Below are 24,713 nucleotides of genomic sequence, written 5' to 3' on the forward strand. Positions count from 1 at the left end.
AGGCCCCGGGCCCACTCAGGAGGAGCTGCGGAGGAGGGTGGAGAACGGTGTTAAGGAGTTCTGGTATTTTGTTCGCAGCGAGGTGAAGAAATTGGCCAATGTCGAGCCCAGCGAGAGGCAGAAGTATGCTGACACGCTCTTGCAGGACCTGGGACACCAGGAGAGGTGGGTACAAAGTCGCTTGAGCACGTGGGAAATAATCACTAGGACTGTCCCCAGAAAGATTAGACCCCTCAGCCAACTGAGATTCTTCTAGTCGAGCAGTTTTGTTTTTTTTTGTTGTTGTTTGTTTGTTTTTTTCTTCAGTTATCATCAGCATGCATTATAGTAAAATGATAAGACAAACAGAAGCATATGAAAATGCTCAGGGAAAACATTTCAGTGATGAATTATAGATAAGAGAATCATAAATATATTTTTATATTAGTTGTTGCATTTATTTAAAAAAAAATCTTTCTGGCAACATGCACTTGCGGTTCACTGATGAGAGAAGGTGAAATGAGTGGTTGGTAAACAAGTTTCAGCTCCCAGTTTTTAGCTGCATCATTGGACACAAAGCAGTGAAAAAGCATGGCAGGCTGTAAATGGCTCTAAATAATCATACACAATAAAAAATCGTTTATATATAGTAGTACAGTAGTGATCATAACTGAAGGGTTTATATGGCAGGAAATGGCATTTTCAGGTATTAATTAAAGTAAAAACCAGACCAACTATTGCTATTTTTCACACATAATTCCCAGTAAATTACTAAGAGGGAATTCCATGATTCACACATGCGGCATCGTTCATGAAAATTACAGTTATGCACCTTTTCATAAATGCTGTGGCAATGCTGGAGTAGCCTGGGCAAAGCTCAGTCCAGTAGATGGGCTGTAATCATGGACGCCAAGGTATAGTTAAAATTGGGGGTGCAAGGGAGGTATAACAGGAACATTTTCATTTAATTAACACATGAATTTACCATTTACTACAATATAGAGCCTTCAGTCATGACCAGCAAATCTGCTATTTCACTACAAAGCTCAGATGATATTGTACTATTATATACATGTACAAAATATATTAGGCTTTTATTCTGTTCAGTGCTTTCAGCAGTGAGTGACAGATAAATTGTTGTCTCAGAGAGTACATAATGCATGTATTTCTCTGGTCTTTCTTTTTTTTGTCCTTACTGTCTGCACTGCCAGACAGACGTAACCCTTCATGCGCTTGTCCCTGCAATGTTCCTGCTTTCATTCACAACACAGCCATTCAGACATTTCCCTGAAATGTTACCAGGTCTCGAGGTGGGAAATTGGAGGTACAGATTTCCCTGAATATTGATCGCTGTTCCCATTCACACATGACCCCATGCAGACAATAATCCTGAACATTTAAAGGGAAGACAGCATGTGTGAAAGGGGTTAAATAAAACTGTCACCTCCAAAAAAAAGAACATTGAAGTGGACCTAACTGGCCAGGCTTTTCTGTGTTGACTTTGCTTCTTCTTATGTATATATACTGTATATATATATATATATATGATTTTGTATTTGTCTCTATGTGTTAACTTTACAACTCCTGAAGTGAGGATGAGTTTTGGAAGCATCACTGACATGATACATCTCATCAAGTATTAGGACTCTGATTCTGTATGGATCGATATTCCTATTGGTAAATAAAACTATTAGCATCAGCAGTAATATTGAAAGATTTTAAACAGCACCCAATTGATTTATATATTAGGCATTGTTCCTAACATGTCTGCCTCCTTCTGATGATAAGTTTAAAGCAAACAAGAAAGCTTTTCACAGCAAATTTGCCTGTGTCATGAGTGTGTTAGAGCCTAAACAGAATACAAAGATAGAACTGGGAATAAATCAACAATTTTCATAATTGATTAATAATTAAAGTAACTTTTAAAACATTGTCTGTTTCCAACTTCTCAAATCCTGATTTTTGCCATCTTAAAGAATAAACAATTAATCAGTCATTTAAACAAAATTAACAACAGATTAAGTGTTTAATAAAAACATCAGTAGCAGGATGTATAAGAAATAGTTCAAAATTCTGGTAGTATCTCCACATTTCTGCTTCACAGATGTTAAATAAAGACTCACAAGCTACTGTTTACCAGCTACTGGCGATGTCAAAAGTTGGAACCAGGATACTGGAGACCTTGAAAGCAGCATTCACAGTGGTTGCCAGGAAACAAAGGTCAAAGGTCGCTCCCTTGCTGTCATCTGAATGGCAGGCATCCACGCAGCTGAATGAAGAAAGGCCTGGTGTCACTTTCTGTAGCCAAGTGTTTCATTGTAATCCTGCTGAAGTGGCTTACAGGGCCCATTGTCTTAGTCATTGCTGCCTAAGCAGCTTTCCAAAGACTGATTCCTCACCCCGTACAAACAGACACACATGTTCTCACACACACATACACATACACATAAACATACGTGCAGTCCCAGACTTCCACACACATTCGCTCTCCGTCTGAGCCCCCCAGCTTTCTTTGTGTGTGCTGCAGGCAAAGGCTGGGAGAGGCAGCACAGACAGGGCCAGAGGTGGAGAGAGCAATGAAATGTATGACTCTGAATAAATGCACTGCTCCTTCATTTAAATTCTGCTCAGGAAGAGGGTAAGGTCCTTTCCTCAAAAATTTCCCAAGTTTAAAAAAAAAAAAAAAGTAGCACATTAAAAAATGTGCAATTACTTACTTGCACTGCCAATGAAAATGATCACTGCATAATGCAGAGCTTTCAGTTTCATAAAGTTTTATACACGTAAATTGAAGAGAAAGTTCATGGAGATCTGCCAGGCAGCACTACGGTTCAGAGTTCAAATGTCTGCAGCAGGAAATTAAGGACATTAACTCACCTGAATCTACAGATCATTGTGTCATAATACTGGTGCCAGTGTATCCAGAACATGTACTGTAGTAAAACACAATATCACAGTGTAGAAAAACTAATAAATAGGTGAATCTAATTACTTAATCTACTGATATACTTAAGACATGCAACTATGACTACTTTCCTTATTGATTATTATGATTATTATTATTAGTAGTAACATTTTATTAATTATTTAGTCTACAAAATGTCAGCAAAGTTCCCAGAGCTCATGATGTTTTAAAATTGTCCTGTGGACTAGTCCTATAACTATAATAAACTATATTCAGGTATTCAGTTTACTGTCACAGATGTGTATGGGCAGAGATACACTTGCTCTTAACTAGACGTTTGCATAAACATCCATGTGCACCACTGCCTTGAATATCCTGCATCCTGTTGGAGCGTTGGTTGTGCAAAAATCAGTGCTACACATACGTGAACGTAAGCACATTATTGAAAAGCAAGTATATTTCCAGCCTAAGAACAGAAAATATTCATGTTCGAGAAGCTGGAAACAAGGAATCTTTTGCCATTTTTCTTTAAACAACTAATCAGTAATCAAAATTGATACAGATTTATTTTCTGTTTATCAGTGAATGAATTCATTAATTCATTGCTGTAGCTCATTCCGCTTCAAGTGGTTATAGACACCTTTGTTGCTTAACTTATTCTTTATGAAGCAAATGTTGATAGCACCACTACACAAACAACTCATACAACCACATAATCACAATGAACATAACAGCTCATCTTGTTAAATTGATGAAGTACAAATTTTCATCCTTTCCAAGGGATATTAACTGAAGTGAAGTGAAATCATAGCAAACTTAATAATTTCAACATCCATGCACAAACGTCAATAATCCTTCTTAAAAAATATAAATCATTTTCAGAATGACCTTTTTAAATTATATATTTATCCATCTTGCACTTTCACACATGATGCTCCAAGAAAATAGGGTATTGAAAAACATTTTGACATTCTCTACAAGGGGGATTTCTACTTTCACCCTGGTTTACATTTTATTTCTCCCACTTTCCCAGTTAAGACACATTCAATTGTGGCTCTGTAAAAAGCTGAAGATACCATTTTGACAGATTTTGAACTGGTCTTTATCATTCTCCTGAACTTTTTCTTCTCATCTATTCTTCTGACTTTACTCCACACCGACCCCTGTTGTAGTTGCATGTTTGTACAAAGGGATGGGTAAACATTATCTCAAACCATGTCATTACTATGCAGTGCACATTATTACAATAGCTAATGCGTGTTCCCAAAAGTCAGTAGTTTTCAGTCGGTGAACATGTTTCTTTGTTTTCTCTTATTTTCAAAGCGGTGTTGATCATTTCTCCATGGAGCATGGAGAGTAAGGTAAGGGGAACACATCAACAGGGAAACAAATTCTGATACAACACCTGCTGCCTCACAGCAGCATTGATACAGCTTGGAAACACTAGGGGACTGAAAAGTTGTCATTTTCCACTTTGAAAAACAAAATAAAGAAGTAATTATTGAATTTCTGCCAGAGAACAGTGATGACTGTTAAGATAATTACTACATATTCAAGTTATTTAGGTATTAGCACATAATACTTGTGGCACACACATACAGCACATGTGTCTATTGAACAGAAAAGAAGTACTTTCTGTCTTTTCTTTCTATATTCCCTCCTCTCTCTTACCTGGCCTGGTATATTCATGCTGTAATGTATATCTGAAACCTTGTAATTGCTCTCCCGTTGGTGCAGCTTCAGTACTCAGGAAAGCTGTGCTCTGCTGCCAAGCCCAGCGGCTGCAGCCTCAGCATCTACAGTTTGAGCCAATCAGAAGCACTGGGGAAGCCCACAAGCTCCGCATATGCACAAGAAGACCACACACGCCTATTGTATATACACATAAGCGCATACACACCCCCAATATGTAGAGACTTGTGGACTGCAGGACTTCTTGATTGTGTGGTGTTCCCCTGTCTTGCTGCCAAATCCCTCAGGATTCGTCGGTTGATTCCTTCTTGTTAAGTTTTGCGGCCGGCCAGGTTTGCTTTTCCTTCCCGCAGAGGGTCGGACTCGGTGACGGCTCCCCCGCGCTCTTCAGGAGGGGAGTTTGACATCCGTTCACAGATTGCGGTTGCAGCTTCAGAATGGGACAATGAGTAATGATACTGTTTTAGTCGTGGAGAAAGGCACTATTCACCCTGCCACGCTGTTGAAATGGGACATGGTACGTTTATCTGCTTTGTGTGTGTGTGTCTCTGTGCATGCACTGCTGAATATGTGCATAAGAACTCTCAGTCACACAGGATGTGACTGATTTGGGTCAAAGAAGTGAGTAATAAATTAAGCTTGCATAAGTATGTGTGTGTGATGTGTTTGCATCTGCCCGTAGCTGCATATATCAGAGCTCTTGGTCATGTTTTAAGTGGATGGTCACGATATTTGGCAGTGTGTGACATAGACACAAAATTTGTGTCAGAGGCTTGCAGATGGCAGACGTAATCCAAAAAACCAGAGCTAAAAAAACAGAAAGACGCTGTTGTTTTTAGTCAGTGTGACAGAAATGACACTTTTTCTATAAATATCCTGAAAGCATGTTGAGTCTTGGTAATGTTAAACACAGTTGAATGCTAACATATGCTGTCTGGTGGATGGTCTTACCCAAATATCCACTCTTTTGTAGACGAGGGGACAAGCTTCAAAAGCTACCTGCTGTACACCAATCACATGATTCATATGTTTACTATAATGCAGCCACAAGTTTTGTAGAGGAAAATGTCTGTGCATCAAATCACTCGGTCTTAAAATTCATTCATCGTATGTGAGGGCATAAAGATGAGGAAGATAGGCATTGTATCTGGACAAAAAAATAAGGTCACGAACAAGATATGCAAGTATGTAATATGAGATGTATGCACGTTCACTTAGTCATGTTGACATTCCTCATCTGCATATTCTAATAGGAGTGAGCAGTATAGATATGGATTGTATATGTAATTCTATATTTCAATATCAATATTGTAAAATGTCTTAAAGCAGCTTCTTTTAGCAGTTGAACTGTTTCAAAACCGTGTAAAAATAAAATAACACAGTGGGAATGTGTGTTTTTGGCTGATTCAGTGAATTAGATAACTGAAAAGTAAAGTTACTGTACTTTCTCATGTTGACTATAAAAATCCTGCAAATTCAATATTGCCATGAAGCAGTCCTGCTCAATGATTTGCAGTGTTCTCAATTGTCTAGTGTGCCAATTTAGTAAGGCATGCACATGATTGCCAAGATATTCAAGAGGTGCCTCTAGTTGCCATGACACCAGTAGCTTTCTACAAGTTTTCATTCCTAACCTGTCAAAGTCATGTTAGGCAGCAGCAGCACCAGCAGAGTCTCTCTCCGTCCAAATCAGCCCAGCAGGTCACTTCAGCTCACTTCAGTTCCAACACCCCAACACAGAAGAAAAAAAAATACCAACCTGTCACCGTCCTCTGGCTCTGGTGGCTCAAACATGTCTAGACTCGCCCAATAAAGCTGCCAGACAGAGCATCCATGTCTCAGGTTGTTTTCAGGTTATAGTGGTGTCTGAGCCAACACCGACACACAGAGCCAGCGGAGCTAACATGCCCCCAGCATTTCAGAGCAGAGAGAGAGGGGAGTGACAGTCAGTAAAGGACCCCATCCAGAATTGAACCATCAACACTACAATTATATGGTCCGTATATCTAAGAAAACAGGCAATTTTTCTCTTCCACACAGTTTTAATTATTTTAATTTACTTTATGAATCCAAACTCAGCTTTTTAAATGTGTTTGTATACATTTCTGTGTGTTTTTGTTTTTAATCTGTGTATAAAGTGTTTTTTTTTTCTGATCTAGCATACACACACGCACATTGTGGATGCCAGGGTCATTGTAATAAATACAAACTGTGTTTAGAAGTGTCTGTCTCTCTGTTTCCCTAAAAGTTTCCCTAGAGGGGAACTAGAAATTGCAACATGACCACAAGGTTTTAACTGAATCCTTGCCAAACATTGCAAATGGATACGATAGAAATAAAGAGCTTTACAAAGCAATCACATTGTTTATGTGTTAGTTAAGGTCATGTAGTTTAACATCTAGTTGAGTAGTCCTTAACATGTTTATACTGTGCATAGTACAATTTGTACAATTGTTTAATGTGATTTAAAACTTTACAGCTGAATGACTGACCCTGATAGTGTTATTGTTAAGAAGAGAGAGAAAGAAAACTTTGAATTAAAGTGCATCAGAGAGGTTCTTTGAAAGGTTATTAAGTACCAACCTGTCGAGATTTAGTTTGCTGTTTGAATACGGACCAAGGCCACACTGTGCATGTACTGTATATTGTATGTCAAAGAAGTGCCCAACAGAGTTTGTGACAGTCAGTGTCTCTGTTCAGCTTCTTACTTGAATAATTAATGTTTTGTGGGGTGTTATAAGTTCTTTTTTTTTTTTTTTTCAATTGCTCAGTATATACAACATACACTTTCTACAACACTCTGGAGTCTCTCTTATCATATTTTGTGTATAATGCACCACACATTTTCAATGGGAGACAGGCCTGGACTACAGGCGGGCCAGTCTAGTACCAAAACGCTTTCACTATGAAGCCACACTGTTGTGCAGAATGTGTTCCTGGCATTGTCTTGCTGAAATAAACAGGGACGTCTCTGAAAAAGACGTTATCTGAATGGCAGCATATGTTGCTCCAAAATCTGTATGTACCTTTCAGCAATAATGCGGTCTTCACAGATGCGACAGTTACACATGATGCCATGGGCACTAACACACCCCCAAAACATCACAGAAGCTGGCTTTTGAAGTTCGTCTGAGATGAGTTCGTGCCTCAGAGAAGTAGGCAGAGTATCTGGATGATATTGATATGAGGCTTTCACTTAACAGAGTCTTAACTTGCATTTGGAGATGCAACAACAAACTGCGTTTACAGAGAACATTCCTTTTTATGTATTTCCACACCCATGTAGTGTCCTGTACACCTACATTATTATAGTCTATGGGTTTTTGAAGCAGTTTTTAATGAAGTGCTACCTCAAAGGTCAAAGGTCACAGGCATTCCATGTTGGTTTCAGCATTGCTTACATCTCTTTTAATGATATTATGGATTGTTGATGGTGAAATCCCTGAATTGCTTTCAGTTCTGTGTTGAGAAACATTGTTCTTAAACTGTTGGACTGTTTGCACGGGCAGTTTTTCACAAAGTGGTGAACCTTACCCCATCCAGGCCTGTTAACAAGTGAGCCTTTCGAGGACGCCCCTTTAATACCCAATCATGATACTGTCATGTTGCATGCATCAAATTTAGAATTCACGTATATTTACAAAAAACAATAAAGACAAAAAGTCAAAAGACAAAAAGTATTTGCAAATCATTGCATTCTGTTTTTACTTAAGTTTTGCACAGCATTCCAGCTTTTAGAATTGGGGTTGTACATTGCAATAACAGCAAAACACAGGAAAACACACCCCTCAAACCAAAACTACAATACTTCTGTCCATGTGTTTTCAAATTGAGTTAATTTGCTCTTTTCAATGGCTGTTGTTTTTTTCTGTATTAACATAATAACACATCTTTTTTCCAGTGTAGTGGTGTAGGAGGGTATGTTTATTTCCAGTGTTTGAGTATCAGTTTCTTGAATACAATTGAAGAAAAAAGAAATAATAATAATACTAATTAATGTTTTGTGTTTGCAGGTCCATCATGACAGACTTGTACTACCTCAGCCAGGCAGACGGAGTGGGCGAGTGGAGAATGAAGGAAGCTAAAGACCTCTCGGATCTGGTCCAGAACAGAATCACCTACCTACAGGTATCTACAGACACACCTGCTGCTCAGCCAACTGGCCTTGTGCTGTCTCTCTTATTCACACACACATACACACAGTCATATACACACCCACATGTAGACACAAAGATGTTGTGCATTTTAATGCGAATGTGTCCTTCACATATGCAAACACACATATGCATCTTTCAGGACATCTCGCTCGTCTCATTTACACCATCCATAACTGTCGGCATCAGTTTCCACAAGGAGCAGGTGAGGGCTGTGATAGCAGACTGTCTCAGCAGTCGCATCTGACAAGCAGGATTCTTGTTGCTTGTCAGCGGTTTAGTGACACACACACACACACACACGCATGCGGCAAAACACATGCAGACTTGCGAAATGACAGATCGGCATATGCAGCAATGCAGAAACGTCAGCGCGGACAAAGACGGGCACAAACACACATATTTACTCAGGCTCAGATAGTTGCACATATGCTTACAGCTCCGCTCACACAACCTGAGATCCATGACACATCCGCTCACCCCCAGCCGCCCCGCTCCCCTTCGCCCCAGCTCTGGCGCTGCCGGGTTCTCGGGTGGGGCGGTGCACCACGGCACCGGGCCCTGCAGCATTAATGAGCCGGTGTGTTTGATGAAGAGGACCCAGTCAGTCTGGCTGGGCGGAGACAGCACCACTAACAGCTGCTGTCACCACTGCTGAGGGATCACACCGCTCCACCAGCTGCCATCACTAATTCATCACACACACACACACGCGGAGTCGTGCACAGATGGATTCACCCACACCTACGCAAGCAATTGGCGCACACACGTGTACACACACGCTCAAGCACAAGATGGATGCAAAGAGATGCCCTGCGTGTGTGTGTGTGTGTGTGTGTGTGTGTGTGTGTGTGTGTGTGTGCGTGTGTCTTGATATCTATCACACACACTCTCACACATCTATATGTACCCACACAGACAGACTCCACCCTCCTATCCTGCTGTCTCTGCCACCCGCACCAGCCTCTCCCTTCATTCCCAGTTTAACTAACTCCATCTCTGCGTCTGCTCCATCTGTCCACTCACAACAGTCAGCGAACATGGCTGGCTCCATCAGATGGATTTCTGTTGGACATGCTTTTCATCTATTTTTGCACCATGAGCCTTTTATATAGTGGTGTTGGTGATTGGCAATGAGCAAGATGACGTTTTTGACGTTTCTGCATCTCCAGAGATCTCTTGTTACTCATCTGGTGTGTCAGAGTAGGAGGCAGCTATAATCTTACTTCTATAATGACAGTTAGAACTGAAGGGATCAATCATTTTTCAAGAAAAAATGTAGAGGTACAATGATTAATCGACTGTTAGTTGACCATTCAATTTATCACCATTATTTAGATTTTGTTTCGATGAATCATTTAGAGTCATGTCTTAATTGAAAAATGTCCAAATTCTATGATCTCAGCCTCTCAAATATGAATAATTTCTGGTTTTGTTACTCCTTAATGGCAGTAAACTGAATATATTTGGGTTGTGAAAAAAAAAGTGTCAGGATGTCATTTAGAGATTTTGCTATATGATGTTGACACTATATAGACCAAACAACTAATTGACTAATTAATGAAAACTTATTATAAAAGTAATCATTAGTCGCAGCCCTAAAAATGTAAAACATTGGCTGATTCCAGGTTCTTCTTAAATGTAAGGATTTTCTGCTTTTCTTTATCATTAATGATAGTAAATGAGAAGTCTGTGGATTTTAACTGTTGAAACATGTCAATTTGGGCTCTGGGAAATTGTGATGACCATTTTTCATAATTTATGGACATTTCGCCTTCCAAATCATAAAAATAATCATGAAATCAATCCGTCATGAAAATAATTGTTACTTACAGCACTAACAACAATCGAGCACATGTCAACATGTTGTTAAAGAGGACGAAGAGTCGTGAAGCCACAGAAAACTAGAAAGGCACTCAGAGAGCACAGACCTCTGCCAAGGCCACCTGCTCTGTCTCTCACTGTTAACGAAAGTGAAAAATAATTTGTGTATCCAGTCTGGTCCAAAATATATTAGATTCTTCCTTGGCCCGTGCGTCAACCACACAAACAGCAGACAGCACCAAAAAGGTAACCTCCTTGGCAGAGCTAATTAATTACCGCCCGATTCTGCAGCTCCCTTCAGCTCATTCTTTTGGTTTTCCATCCACAGCTTTACTGTTTTGGTTCAGTCTCACCACTCTCATTAGCATCATTTTCAGTTGCAGAAGGTAGTTATTTTCAGTAGAAGAGCTCAAAAAAAACAGCTGTACAGTGCACACGAAGCATCCAGCCGCAGACTGTCAATGTTGGTGACTTTAGAGAAGCGTTTAGCGAGCAATGAGCCAGGTATTTCTATTAAAAGTCGTTGGAGACCAAAACAGAGGTAAAAGGAGAGACAGATAAAGATGTAGGTAGATGTTTGATTGTCAAATAATCTGTCCATCCTTCTCTCAAATAACCAATTAGCTGTTACACTGTAAAATGTCAGAAAATGGTTCGGAAAATGTCTGTCACTGTTTCCCACATCCCTAGATGACGTTGTTAAATGTCTTGACTTGTCCACAACCCAAACATATTCAGTTAACTGTCATAGAGGAGAAAGAACAGCAATAACACATTAAAGAAACTGAAATCAGATTATTTTGACCTTTTTTTTTTCTTGAAAACATTACTCAAACCGATTATTCAGTTATCAAAGCAGTTGATTAATCAATTGCGGCTCAAGAAACACAACTCTAATGTTGCCCCATATCTGCTAGATTTATAAAAAGGCAACCGACTGCAACAAAAGAAGATGTATCTTTTTACAGCTAAGTCAAAGCAATGTGGACTGAGAGCATCCATCACGTCACTTTATTGTAATAAAAAAAAGACAAAAAAAAGACAGGCAATCTTGTATCCTGACACATTTATTGTGAATCTATGATAAGTATATGTGCATACCTGTCTGTGCATGTGGGTATTCAATTTGAATCCAGCAGCAGGAAAGGCAAACTCAGCAAGTAACAAATACAGACAATTACAGAATGCAAAACATTAAATGGAATATTGCTTAGATTTATTGCCAGCAGTAAATGGTATAAAAATGGGATTTGATATAATAAAAATCTTGATATGAAATGATAAAACCTGCAATTTTTGCTTGGGTTTTCTGATTATGATATTTGAGTTTTCTCTTGGTGATGCTCATTGACAGTTCAGTCATTGTGGATGTAAATGCTCTTGCTAACTCTCAGTCCCTCTAGTACTGTTTTTATACAGGTTTTTTTTAAACGTGGCTGAACCTGCAAAAAATAGGCTGTTGACTCGTTTCCCGTTGCCAGTTGACAAGTTTACCTTCACATGTGTTTCTGATGTGCACAGCAAAGCCAAGACTCAAGAGACAAGAGACAAAGAGATAATACAAGCTTTTGGTAACAGAATTACTGGAGACTTTTATTGTGAAGAATGTTTGTGTTCATCAGTCATTTCACAGCCACTTGGCTCAAGATGAGTTAGTCAGTCACAGTCAGGAGATGCAAATTTCAAATGTCCACAGTGAACATTGCTGATGGATGATGACATCTCGATTTTTTGGAGGGGAGGGGTTAACTGTCCCAAAACAGCTTCCAACTATTGCTGTGACCACAATTTTCAGCTGTTTCATTCAGTCGAGGAAACTCTTCAGTGAACGACGCGGGCAGAGTAACTCTAACATTGCTGTGAGTTTAAAAAGGCCTTCATGTCTGCATCACATGTCCGTAATTTAGTTCAGCTTTAAACAAAGTTAGCAGGCTAGCTATACTGAGGAAGCTGAACTGTGAAAACAACAGTGGCACAATTGAAAAGCGCACACTAGCAGTCTGCTGAAAAGAAACACTGCTGCCGCTGGCGTAACAGAGCATTTGCCTAACTGGGCAGCTTTAATAAGAAAATAATAAACAGGACATGGAGAAGTGATGTCTGAGCAATGATCAGCAGCAACTTCTTTTTTCCTCTCTCCCACAAGTCAAAAATGCAAGGAAACACATGCCTTATGGCAGCTTATTACCCCAAATACAGAAGGTGTTTAAATCACCATGTTGCGATGGTAGAGGTCTCAATTGCTGATGACTGCCAGCTATCTGCGATGGATGATGATGTCACCAGCCCGACCCTCATGTGCAAAAGAGCTGCAGAAGTTACCAGTAGAGGCGACAAGCCGTCATTGCCTTCACTGGAAAACTAGGGAAGTTCAGCGCGTGTCCATCAAAGTGTCATGCCTCCATCACTGCTGATCAGAGCTGGAGCCAGTAATTACCCAGAAATACCCCTGCAGAGGCATTTGACCTGGGAATGAACACTGATAGTATTCTTTCCCATTGATGACAAAAAACAGATATTAGTGGGTGTTGGTGGGTTTTTTTGTCGTCTAGTATAAAAGGGGCTCAAAGGGACAGTTCGCCAAAATCAAATCATTTTTTTCCTCTCTGCTGTAGTGCTGTTTATTCATCTAGATAGTTCTGGTGTGAGTTGCAGAGTTTTGGAGACATCGGCTCTAGAGATCTCTGCCTTCTCTCTAATGTAATGGGACTAAAATGGCACTCGGCTTGTGGTGCTCAAAGCACCAAAAAGTATATTTGAACATTTCATTTCAAATGTATTTTTTGGCTCTTTGAGCACCACAAGCAGAGTACCATCTAGCTCCATTATATTTTGGACAAGGCAGACATCTCTATGGCCGATATCTCCAAAACTAGATGGATAAGCAGCACTCCAGGTGAGAGGAAAATATATTTTGGGGATTTTTTGGGTGAACTGTTCCTTTAAGTGACACACAAGCATACAAGTGTCACAACCTGTGCACTACAGGTGCTTTTCCTCTAAAGGTGTCCATGAGGGAAATGTAACAACTTCTGGCAACAATCTGCTGGCAACAGTGGGGAGCAAAACAGACATTTACCTACACAGAAATGTAGTAGAGTCTTACTTAAGACTTCTTCAGGTGTGCGCAGCTTCCTTTCATCTTCTACCGCCGTTTTTGAATGTGGGCATCACAGTCGGTAATTACCTGAGCTTTACATACTGTTTCTCTATCTTTCATATCCAGTTGTTCTCGGCCATATTTCAGACATCAACAATATCACAGTGGTCTCTCTGAACTGAATCGCTCTGCAACTGCCTCTATGTTTCACACTCAGAGAGCACACCATTTAAACAGGCACTTAACCTACAGTACAGAGCGGTACTCAGAGGCTGCCTTTGTGCACGCATCTGCCGTCATTATCCTTGAACCGAGTCTCTCGGCGCTTCGGAGTCATTCCAGCCTCATCATTATCAACTCCGGCGTCCAGTGGTGGCGTCCACGCCACATGGCTCGTGCCACACACTGATCTCGTGCAGACGTTGTGCGCTCAGATGGCAAGTTATATCGAAAGAAAAGTTTCACGCGTGTTCTTCGGTCAAAACGTCATTGTAGATTATTAGTACTGTAAGTTATCCGACGCCTGTGGGGTTAGTAGCAAAACCGACAGCCTGTAACTCAGAGGAAATACCTGTGTGGCTTGTTCTGTCAACTCATGGCTGCTGTACTCTGTTCATGTTATTGAACAGCAGTGGTGGTAATCAGTTTTCAGCACCCTCCTCTTCTCCCTCCTTTCTGTCTTTTTTCCTCTCCTTGCCCCTCTTTTCTATCGCCTCCTGTTCTCTTTCTCATTTCATCTTCACTCTTTTTTTATCCTCTCATCTCTTTTTCCCCTTCACTTCCCTCTCCTCTCCTCCTCCTCTCTCTCTCTCTCTTCCTCTTCCTCTCCTGCTAGTGTGTGATAGGCAGCGTTAGCCGGTGGGTGCCGCGCGGCCTGATTACTGTGAACCATCCACAGCTGCAGCAGCCTAATGAGGAAAACACTCCCATCAGCCGGTAATTGCTGTTTAGGAAGCTGGTTGGCACGAGCGTTGCAGAGTCGCTCAGACCGGCTGCCGAGCGAATCAGAAACCGCCCGGCGACTCATCGACAACACAGCATGTGTCACTCTGTTGGTTTCCTTTTTTTTTTTCTTTTTTTTTTTTTTTACGCTGAAAGAGAAATCCTTGTTTCTTCCCTTGGTGCCTCTTATTTGGCATTCTTCCCCTCAGACTTTGTCTGATATTGAAGCTAATTTATGAGAAGAGGGTGGGGGATCAGAGAGAGAGGCCTTTGAGGAAAGAAAGAGTGGTAGAAAACAGGAGAGACAGGAGAAATGCTAAAATAATGAAAAATAAAGGGAAAAGGACAAGAGCAGTAGTGGAAACGAATAAAAGAATGCAAGAGCAACAAAAAAGAGATTAAGGTGGAAAAGATATTAAATGATAAAGCTGGTGATAGTCTGTATTTTTCTTAGTGTCAACAAATCCCAAGAAAATACCAAACTCGACAAGTTAGTTCATTTTTCTCTACTTTATATTGCATTATATTTTAATCATTCCGTTTCAACACTTTCAATAACCTACATTTAACACAACACTTGGGTGCTGCATCTAACCTACACTGCACAAACAGCTAAATATTCTTAAATATAATCACATTGTCTTGTTTTAAGCCGAAGAATCTGCCAATGAGATAAGCCAATTTTGCTTGGCTAGAATCCTTAAAACTAACTTAAAAAAGTAGCCACCTAAAGACTATAATGGTCCTTAAAACTATAAAAGGAAAGAACTAGAACAAAATTTAAGAAATACTTGCTTAAAATTAGTAATTTGGTCTTCTGACTTTAAGAATCAATATCTTCAACTGAGAATAATAAACAAAAAAAAAAATGCTGACAATAAGACACCATTTCTTCAAAAAGCATGATTAAAAACAAGTGACTTTGTCTGAAATTAAGGCACTAGAAGCATTTTTATTTTTAGCATTGTTTTTATTAACACTGTTAAGGAAGTCCTAGCTGCTTCAATGAATAACATCATTTAGGGAGGGAGTGAATGTATGAGCAACTGAGCTAAACTCTGACTCCAACTGAAACTTGGTGCCATATAATTGCTGGATGTATAGTCTTCTAGAACTAATAGCAGTCTTTGATATTTTCATATCTGATAATGATGATGCTCGCTCGATCTGGCTGCATCACTTAACAAAATGCATCACTGCACGGTGACTCATCTGAAGATGATCTGAAAATGAAACTACTTTGAGCTCTGCTGTCTGTCATGCGTTTTTCAAATGGGTCAGCTTAAACTATGGTGTGGCGATGAGCCATGCAGCACGACCATTTGTATTTTGTTGATTGTGTGTTGTGTAGACCAGAGCATGGTTCCCTTAAAAAGCAGCAAGTTCTGTTCTCCATAGAGCCTGATGAAGTCCCATTTGTCGACAGTGACTAAAAGTAGATGAAGTCAAACTTTAATTGGTCTCATTTTATAAGATTCTTAAACTAAGAAGACATGGAAATGGTCTTACTCTTAAAATAAGGAAACCAATCTTGTGCCTCTTCTGGGATATTATTCAAACCATTGTTGTATCTTGTTATTGGTTAAATCTAAATCAATATTATCTGTAATGTCTTATTAAGACAAAGTTAGATATATTTTCGTTCTAATGCAAAATTTGCCTGAAGAGATTATTTTTCTTGTTAGACAGAAAATAAGGCTTTCCCAGAAGCACAGTTCTTTTTACACAGTTTCTTTTTTTGCAGTTTACCAAGCATCTTTCAGGTGACAAATGTGTTCTAGATAGGGCATATTGCACTTTTCAATAGTGTCACTGCCACTGTAGGTTCTCCTGTATGCTTGGAAGGGGAGGGTGAGGCAAGGTGTTTGCAGTCTTCAGTAAATCCTACACACTGGTCCTTTAGATGATAAATGGCAATTTTGTGTTGTGAATGATGAATGTAAGACAGTGAAAATCATGAAAAATGGCTCTGTTTTCATCATTCCACGACAGCTGTAATCAAATCATCCCCAAATTAATCAAATCACTTGATAATTTTCGCTCCATTTTTCATTTCACATCCACTTTTACTCCTGTTTTTCATTTCACATGCATTTTTCATCACCTCCATTTTTATCAATTAACTTTCGTTAGTTCCACCCCTCATAATTTACAGCATCAGCACTGTGTGTGTGGGTTGCACTCAAAATGAACTACAGTGCCCATGTTCATATTGAAGAGACGTGTATATCAGTGTGACTCATTTATGTGTTTTCAATAGTGTCTGGACAACAATGGCGAAAATAAATTCTATCGGGCTTCCATAAAACATGTTACATAAAATGTTAAAATATAGAGTATCACCAGTGTTATCCTTTAACAATAAGAAGCTAAGAGATAGGGAAAAAAGGTGAGAAAAATAACAAAAGAGGAATTTGTAGGTTATCTTACACCTATGGGGAAGAGAAGAGGAGAAAAATAAACTGGCTGCTAAAGAGAGGAAGGCAAACTGAGAAATAAAGTGAACAGGTGTAAAATTAGAGCGAAGTGGAGTGTGAGACAGACAGGCAAAGGGGACAAAGAAAACAATATCAGCCATGTGTTATTACAAGTCAGAGAGCGGGGCATTGAGAGATATAAGACGAAGGTCAAGCAATAAAAAATGTTGAAACACTCTTTCCTCTCCTCCTCCTAGAACCCCCCAGACTGCAGTAAGGCGAGAAAGCTGGTGTGTAACATCAATAAGGGCTGTGGTTATGGCTGCCAGCTCCACCACGTCGTCTACTGCTTCATGATCGCTTATGGCACCCAGCGCACGCTCATCCTCGAGTCTCACAACTGGCGCTACGCGCCCGGCGGCTGGGAGACGGTCTTCCTGCCTGTCAGTAACACCTGCACTGACCGCTCTGGGGCCACCACTGGACACTGGTCAGGTAGGTACACACTTACACCAGCATCATCAGCTACACATCAGAGGTTAGCTCAAGTCACATGACTTGGACTGAGGTGACCAAGTGTCTTTTACGACAGGGGTGCAGCGTAGGCTAGCAACAGACAGATGGCAGCGTTAAGGCAGGCCTTAATGTGTCTGTTATAACACAGATTAAATTAGACCGTGTGAAACTATAGTAGAGTTTTACAAAGAATTTGTCAGTGTATCCTCTGTAAATGCTGTGATTTCAACAGCAACAAAACATGTAAAATTAGCTTTTAAATTTTTACGAAAACCATGTGTCAAATGTGCTTTCCAACCATTATATCTTAGTTTCCAACCAAACTGCTGATTAAAAAACATCTTAAAAATGCATCCCCTGAAAACAAAATTCCTTGATGCTTAGGCCAAGTGGTGGGTCAGTGGGTCAGCCTGATGGGCCCCTAGGTTTGCAATACACTGGAGAAAATCCTGCACAATGTCTGGTTTAGGACATAACACTCAAAGTTTAGGACTTGGGACTTGACTTGGTTTGGGCTGGGTATCATACTTTGATGCTTTTATGGAACCGACTGAGTTGCCTCAATAAAGTGTCAATAAGTATCAATCAATAAATGCCTTGTCATTCAATATCAAATTTCAATACCTAAGGAGGTAAGGTAAATCTCATCTGCATCAGTGAGCCATTAAACATGGAGCAGGCTTGTACCAATACCTAATAATGCTGGTGATTGGCTGTCTAATGTTACATGTTGTAGAGGCATGCAGGAAAAGACCTGTTAGACCCAGAAACAGAGATCATTGTTTCATTTTTTCCAACAGTTATACTTTGAATAGCTTCTGTAATGTGTAATGTAATTTTCTGCTTTGTTAAAATGGATTCAGTATCAAAGAAAATATTATTTGGAAACCAGTACTGAACCCAAGGTGTTGATATAAAAACTTTTTGAACAATACCCAGCCCCAGACTTGGAACGTATCAGTCTTGACTTGGAACCTGAGCGCAAAGACTTGAGAATTACTTGTGACCTGCTACGCAGTGACTTGACCACACTTCTGTGACTCACACTCGTAGCTACAGTGCTGCGTTTGATGATTGTGATTGGTGGCTTAATAATGAAATTACACTAGCTTTTTTGTTCTGACCATCCCAGCTAAAAGACAGGGTCTGCCAGACCCCTCTTTTGTGCTGCTACAGCGAAAACAAAGTGTGAATTCCCTGGCTAAGCAGGACTATGCAATTCCTGTTAAAGCACTTTGGCAGCCAATGTAGCAGCAGCAGGTTATTGTTCAAAGGTTTCATTGCCAAGAAATCCTGTGAGTTGATTTCAGTAAACAATCAGCTCCTCTGACCTACAGCAAGTTTCTACTTGTTGTGTCTGATAGAGACAGAGATTGTAAGGAGTCATTTTGGAGAAGTGTTACGTGTTATTTGTTTACTCAGGCTCCTTGCATATTCATTCATCAGTTCCTGTACACTGGGAACATCTTACATCTTTTATCATCAGCTTACCCAGACCATAGAAACGACTATTGTAAATGCTTGCAGTCTTAACTGAGAAAGACTTCATGAGTTTCTCTGTTGCAGCCCCAGGTTATAGACTGACCAAAATGTCTTATATTTGTACATTGAAAGCTTGTCTCATGAAATTTAAACATTTTCCTGATGAAAATCCACTTTGACATCAATATTTGAACGTGTTGAATGTGGAGATTGTACTTTTCTGAACATGTGTAAGTGAAAATCTCCTAAAATTGACACCCTGAGCGTATGTCCAATACTCTACTCTTGAAGCAAGTGCTGTGTCTGAATCAATCAAATATATTATAGATATATAATTTTTATTTTATATCTGCCAGTGAATGCCTCAAAGGAGGCAGGATTGTAGCATGTAAATTAGCTTTCAAAGTACACATTTCATGTTCTCACCAGTATCTGCAGCACCAATTACACTGATGATTTGTTGTGATGAAGCTTGAATAGAGGGGGGCTCTTCAAGTTCAAAGAAGTAACTTAGGGTTGCTGTCATGTGTGCCCATCACTGGGAATGTTAGGCACAGGATCTCACCGACCACTGGAAAAACGGGTTAGGAGGTGTGATTTTACCTTCCAAGTAGGAAAGGAGCCATAGCTACTGTAGCGAAACAGAAGGAGTGGGAATAATTAAAAATAGTTGGGTCTCTGGAGCCAAGATAGGGTCCAAGAAGTTCCCCATGTGATGGTGAGGAAGGTTCTGACCACTGTCATCTGTGTTTTCTGTGCTTACTGACCAACCAGCAGTTCAGAGCCCAACTGGAGTGTCAAAAAAAAAATAAAAAATTCAGTCATAGATATATATATACATAGATGTCACATCGGCCTTTTGATCGTATGTCAGTGTTGCTACCATATTGAACAAGGCAAGACTAGCCTGTAAATGAGAGAAGCTGCCATGTTTTCTGTGAAAATAGCACTGTAACTGTTATATTTCTCAACCAGTTTCAGTTAGTCATTTTTATTTATATGGCTTAATGATCTGCTCGGATTAAGTTAGAAGAAAAACACAAAAAAGCCAGAAAAATGCTGCTCCGCCATTTACATGTATTTGTTCAAAGGCCAATCTTGCTCAGTCCAATATGGCAGTGACGTTGACGCATCGCAGCAATGGGCCCAAGCAGTTAATGTGGAGGATGGAGGAACCTGGAGGGAGATGACTGTCAGGAATTTCCTGCCTCATCTAAACCAGAATTTTATTTTTAGGCCTAATCGTCAGTCAGTCCGCCACTTAAGTCCAGGCTGAAATATCTTTACAACTGCTATGACTGCCATGAAATTCTGTGCAGACATTCAGGATGTTTCCGACTTTTTATGCTGATTCTCTGTCTTTTTATATCGTGACACCAGCAGGTCAAAATTTCCACCTATCCTATGAAATATTTCAACATCTGCTGGATGAATTGGCACAAAAATTTGGTTCATACATTCATAGCTTCCAGATAGTGTATTTTTATGACTTTGATGGTCCCCTGAATTTACCGCTAGTGCAACCCTGAGGTTCACATTTGTGGTTTTAAGTAAAATGTATCAACAGCTATTGGATGGATTGCTATAAAATTTTGTAGAAACATTCATGCCCCCCTCAGGATTAATTGTTCTAACTTAAATGATCCTCAAAAATTTTCTGCACTTATGAAGTTTATGACCAAATACCTGTAAAACTAATGACCATCTGTGCTTTATGTGAAATGCTAATTAGCAAATGTTTTCATGATAAGACACAAAACTAAAGGACTTTTCACCTTGTATATCTTTAGCTCTTTGATAGCTGAGGCCCTTTTCACATGCTCATTGTCAACCTTAGCCCAGGGCTGTACAACGCACACTGCACTCCCACTAACCCTGGGTTAAATGTCTGTTGGCACAGCAACTAATGTTTACAGTGTAGAATGAAACGTGACTGCTCTTTAACAGTGTTTAGCCTTGTTTCACACTGCCACCTTTTAGCCTTGTGTTTAGTCGATTTTCAGGGGACAAACTTGCAAACTCTGGGCTAGTTCTGCTCCAGAGAAGGACCAACAAGCCCTAGGCTAAAGTCGGGGTTAACCCACTTTGGAACGTACCAGTGTGAAAACTTTCTTAGCCTGGGGCTAACAGCTCCCTTAGCTTGGGGCTAAGTGCTGTGTGAACAGCCTTTAAGATCTGGTGAACATGTAAACATTGTACTTGTGAAACACCAGCATGTTAGCATTTTCAGTACAAGCGTTTTTGCATAATGATGCTATGATTTAACTCAAAGTACCGCTGTGCATGGCCGTAGACTCTTTTTGTTGTTATTTATGGGTGTTTTTAGAATTCTGCACCAGTCATGGACTGTCCATCTTGAACACGCTGTTGAAGCATAGGGTACTTCATATGTATACCTGGTACCAGAATACCTTAGACTGAAGATCAATGTGCTTGTTTGTGGGAAATGGATCTCACTACTAAGGGAAGGGGAGCAGCTTCATTATGAATGAGACTGCGTAGAGGCATGAGTGGAAATTGAGATTTGTAATATGATTAATGGATAGTCCTACAGTGTTTAAGTGTGTTTGCCTGTGCTAAGCTGACAAAACCAAAGCATTTATAAATGAAGATCAGTGTTGATTTGGAGGTTTTACTACGAGACTGTGCCTGCCTCTCTCTTCCTCGCTATCAATTTCTTTCTCATTGCTTTCTTGTTCTCATTGCTGCATCCTTTCAACTCTTCATTTTTCTCCTATCGCTTCATTTGACTTGTGCTCTCCTGGGCTCTCCCTTCTTATCTCCTGCTCTCCCAGCGCCTTCCTTCTCTTATTCTCCTGCCTTTCATGTGTCCTTTTCCACTATCTAATGTCTGTCTCTGGTGTCTGTCTGAGAAGCAGCCTCCTATAGATCCATACATGCCATCTGGCTGCCTGCAGCTGAACAGCCACCTCACTACAAACACCACTCCACTCCTCAGGCCTTTCAGCATTCTAAATTCCTGTCCTTATAAAGTTTTGCAAATTGCAGAGGCAATATTTTCTGTTGACCAAGCCAGCCAACTAGCTTGGCATAGCTAATGTAAGCCTGTTGGGTACTTGGCTACGCCTGTGGTCATGCCTGTTTTGTTAACAGTGCAGGCAAGAATGTTCCTTGGGGCACTGGACCACAAAGGGATGCTCAAGCCTTGGATTAATAACTAGATATACATTGAATATCTCATTAATTAGGTGGACTGTTTGCCCAAGCCAGAGTAATTAAAGCATTTGAATGTGATGAATACTGATTTCTTGAAAACTCGCAATGCCAGTACAAGCTTCTAAATTTGCCAGTGTTATGTTATAACATGACGAGGGCTTTTATTCAAGGTTAGCCGGTGTCCTTACCATGCAAATTTATTGGAATGATAAAAGGTTTTGCATAGTGCCTGGATGGCAGGGAGCTTTGCACCTTCAGGACACTCATTTTGTCAGTGCTGAACACTCATCATCCTGTCTCTACTGTATCATTTGCTGGTAAATGCCACCAATCGTTTGTGGTCATATAGGAATGCTTCAGGTGTTCTATATTCTTAGTATTTTCTTTGCCTAGCCTTTTGTTTATGCATGAAATTGACTTTGATGGTATTTTGTGGAACATCCCTACCAGATTGCACCTTTCCTCATTTATCTTTACATGGTTAGCCCACTTTCTCTTAAGAGTTTCCCCTAGGATGTGAGACATTTATAGACAGAGAGAGGATGCACGGTGTCTGTGACAGGGTATTTCTGTCAGGAAAACATATAGCTTGGGGGAAGAAAAATCAAAGATAGCAATAAAGTCATTATGGGACCTGCTGATTTTCCTCCCACAAATGGGAAAAGGGAAGAACAAAACATTATGAGAAAATCCACACAACATATGGAGTACCCCTGCATGATTTGCTTTGTGTTAGAAAAAGAAAAAAGAGAAAACAATTGAGAGTAGAAAACAAGTTATACTTTGATGTAACAGGAATAAAAAAAAGAATTAATGTATTTTAATAAATTGTCACCCAGTGGCTGGTCCCTCTCATAGAGCTTGATAGTATTCGAGTTGTTTGATACTAGTCGTGATACAATGCCCAAAATTGGCTTCGGACACCAAAATAATACTTTTTTTTGATACTTCACAGGAATAGATGCTGATATTTTTAAGCACTGGCCCTCAAGCCCCTAAATTTGGTAAATTTGGTCCCAAAGGTAAACCTAACAAAAGTAATGCAGAAAAAACATTTTAACAAAACTTAGCACAGCCTTCCTTAACTGTGACACTTCTGTTGTCCACTTTTCCCATGGATTGTGATGTGGTTCCTGAAGGCACCGTTTCTGAAAAACAAGCTCGAATTCTTAGCTAGTTGAGTAAACTGGCGGCACATACCGCAGTTCATCACATTCTTAGATGACATCATATTCTAGCTACTTAAACTCCTGCTTCCATTCACTTCAACATTTTCGTTGTTTTGTTTTTTCATTGTCCGCCTTTTGTGTTTCTGGTTCGTCTGTACGGATAGCATAAGCAATTTCAGTAGCCTTAGTAAGCCCAAACTTCGGTAGTCCAGACATATTGGTAGCTAGCCGGTGATAAGTACCATTGGCTGTTTTTGTAGAATGCTGAACTAAAAGGAATCTGGATGTGTATGGAACTATAATGTTGTGTTGGCAAAGACTTGCAGTATGCAGTACAGTAAATAAAATACAAGATGGCAAAATATTGGTTTTTAATTAGGAACTACAAATGCCAATCTGAATCTGTTTTATTAGATTGATTTTCTTTTATTATCTTGACATGCACACAAAGTGTCTGACCCTCATGGGTTTACACGACGTGAAAAATACAGTTGTAGTGTTTAAACAATTCTCCTTTAGTACAAAATTACAGTCCATTTGACAGTTTGCTTTTAAACAGAATATTTTTCCTTATCTCCAAAGCTTGAGATATAAAATCTGCTACAAAAACGGTTCCCTTTCTAATGCACAACTCTCATTTCCTCATACTTATCCAGCCAAAAGAAATCAACATATATAATGTGTATTTTAATAAAAAGTACATCCCTTACTTTCAGTTAGCTCACACAACAAACAAAGTCTGTCTTCCTCTGGAGTGGCATTAAATCTGCCGTTGTCTAGGGCTAATGGTAATTTGTTAGATTGTGTGTGTTAGATAATGATGATGTAATGGGAACACTGATAAAGTTTGACCAATCTTATATTTGTCCTGACATTGGATACTAGTGCTGATACACACATAAAATTTGGTGAACACAAACCCCTTTTTCAGCTGAATAAGCCCAAGTTCTTAAATGTTATTTATTCTCAAAACACAAACAGCTGCACAAAAAAACTTGCCTGAATTAAAGTTAAAAATTACAACTACAGATACGAACTGATATCCATGCTAGTTTTTAGTGCTTCTTTTAGATTGCAGTTGCTACGTAAACATTTCTGGCAGTATTAAAAGAAAATGATGAGTTCTCACTGCGCAGACCTCCTGTCTGTTTAGCCCAATAGTGCATGTTGCTGTTTTACCACAACTTTTATGTCGAGTAGACAGCTTGAGAGAGCTGAGCACCATCTCACGAGCTGGGTGTAACAGACTTAGATTCTGAACACACAAAGGGGGACACCAGTCTTCTTGTGGAACAATGGTTCGTTGATCAAAGAGCTAATTTGCCAAAGAGAGTGTATTCCTTTGAGGTTCTCTGT

At 39.8% G+C, this 24,713-nt stretch overlaps 1 protein-coding gene across 3 annotated transcripts in view; it reads left to right on the forward strand.

Moving 5' to 3' along the window:
- fut8b (fucosyltransferase 8b (alpha (1,6) fucosyltransferase)) overlaps nucleotides 1-24,713 on the forward strand; it is a 126,415-nt gene that overhangs the window by 80,945 nt on the left and 20,757 nt on the right. For all 3 annotated transcript variants that reach the window (XM_084737280.1, XM_084737281.1, XM_084737282.1), the window contains 3 exons: nucleotides 3-165; nucleotides 8,590-8,704; nucleotides 17,271-17,508. In XM_084737280.1, coding sequence (XP_084593406.1) covers nucleotides 3-165; nucleotides 8,590-8,704; nucleotides 17,271-17,508 — 516 coding nt within the window. The remainder of the gene's footprint in view (nucleotides 1-2; nucleotides 166-8,589; nucleotides 8,705-17,270; nucleotides 17,509-24,713) is intronic.

The sequence above is a fragment of the Lutjanus erythropterus genome, chromosome 15 (genome assembly GCF_056507025.1).
Source record: "Lutjanus erythropterus isolate fLutEry1 chromosome 15, fLutEry1.hap2, whole genome shotgun sequence".
NCBI classification, from domain to species: domain Eukaryota; kingdom Metazoa; phylum Chordata; class Actinopteri; order Lutjaniformes; family Lutjanidae; genus Lutjanus; species Lutjanus erythropterus.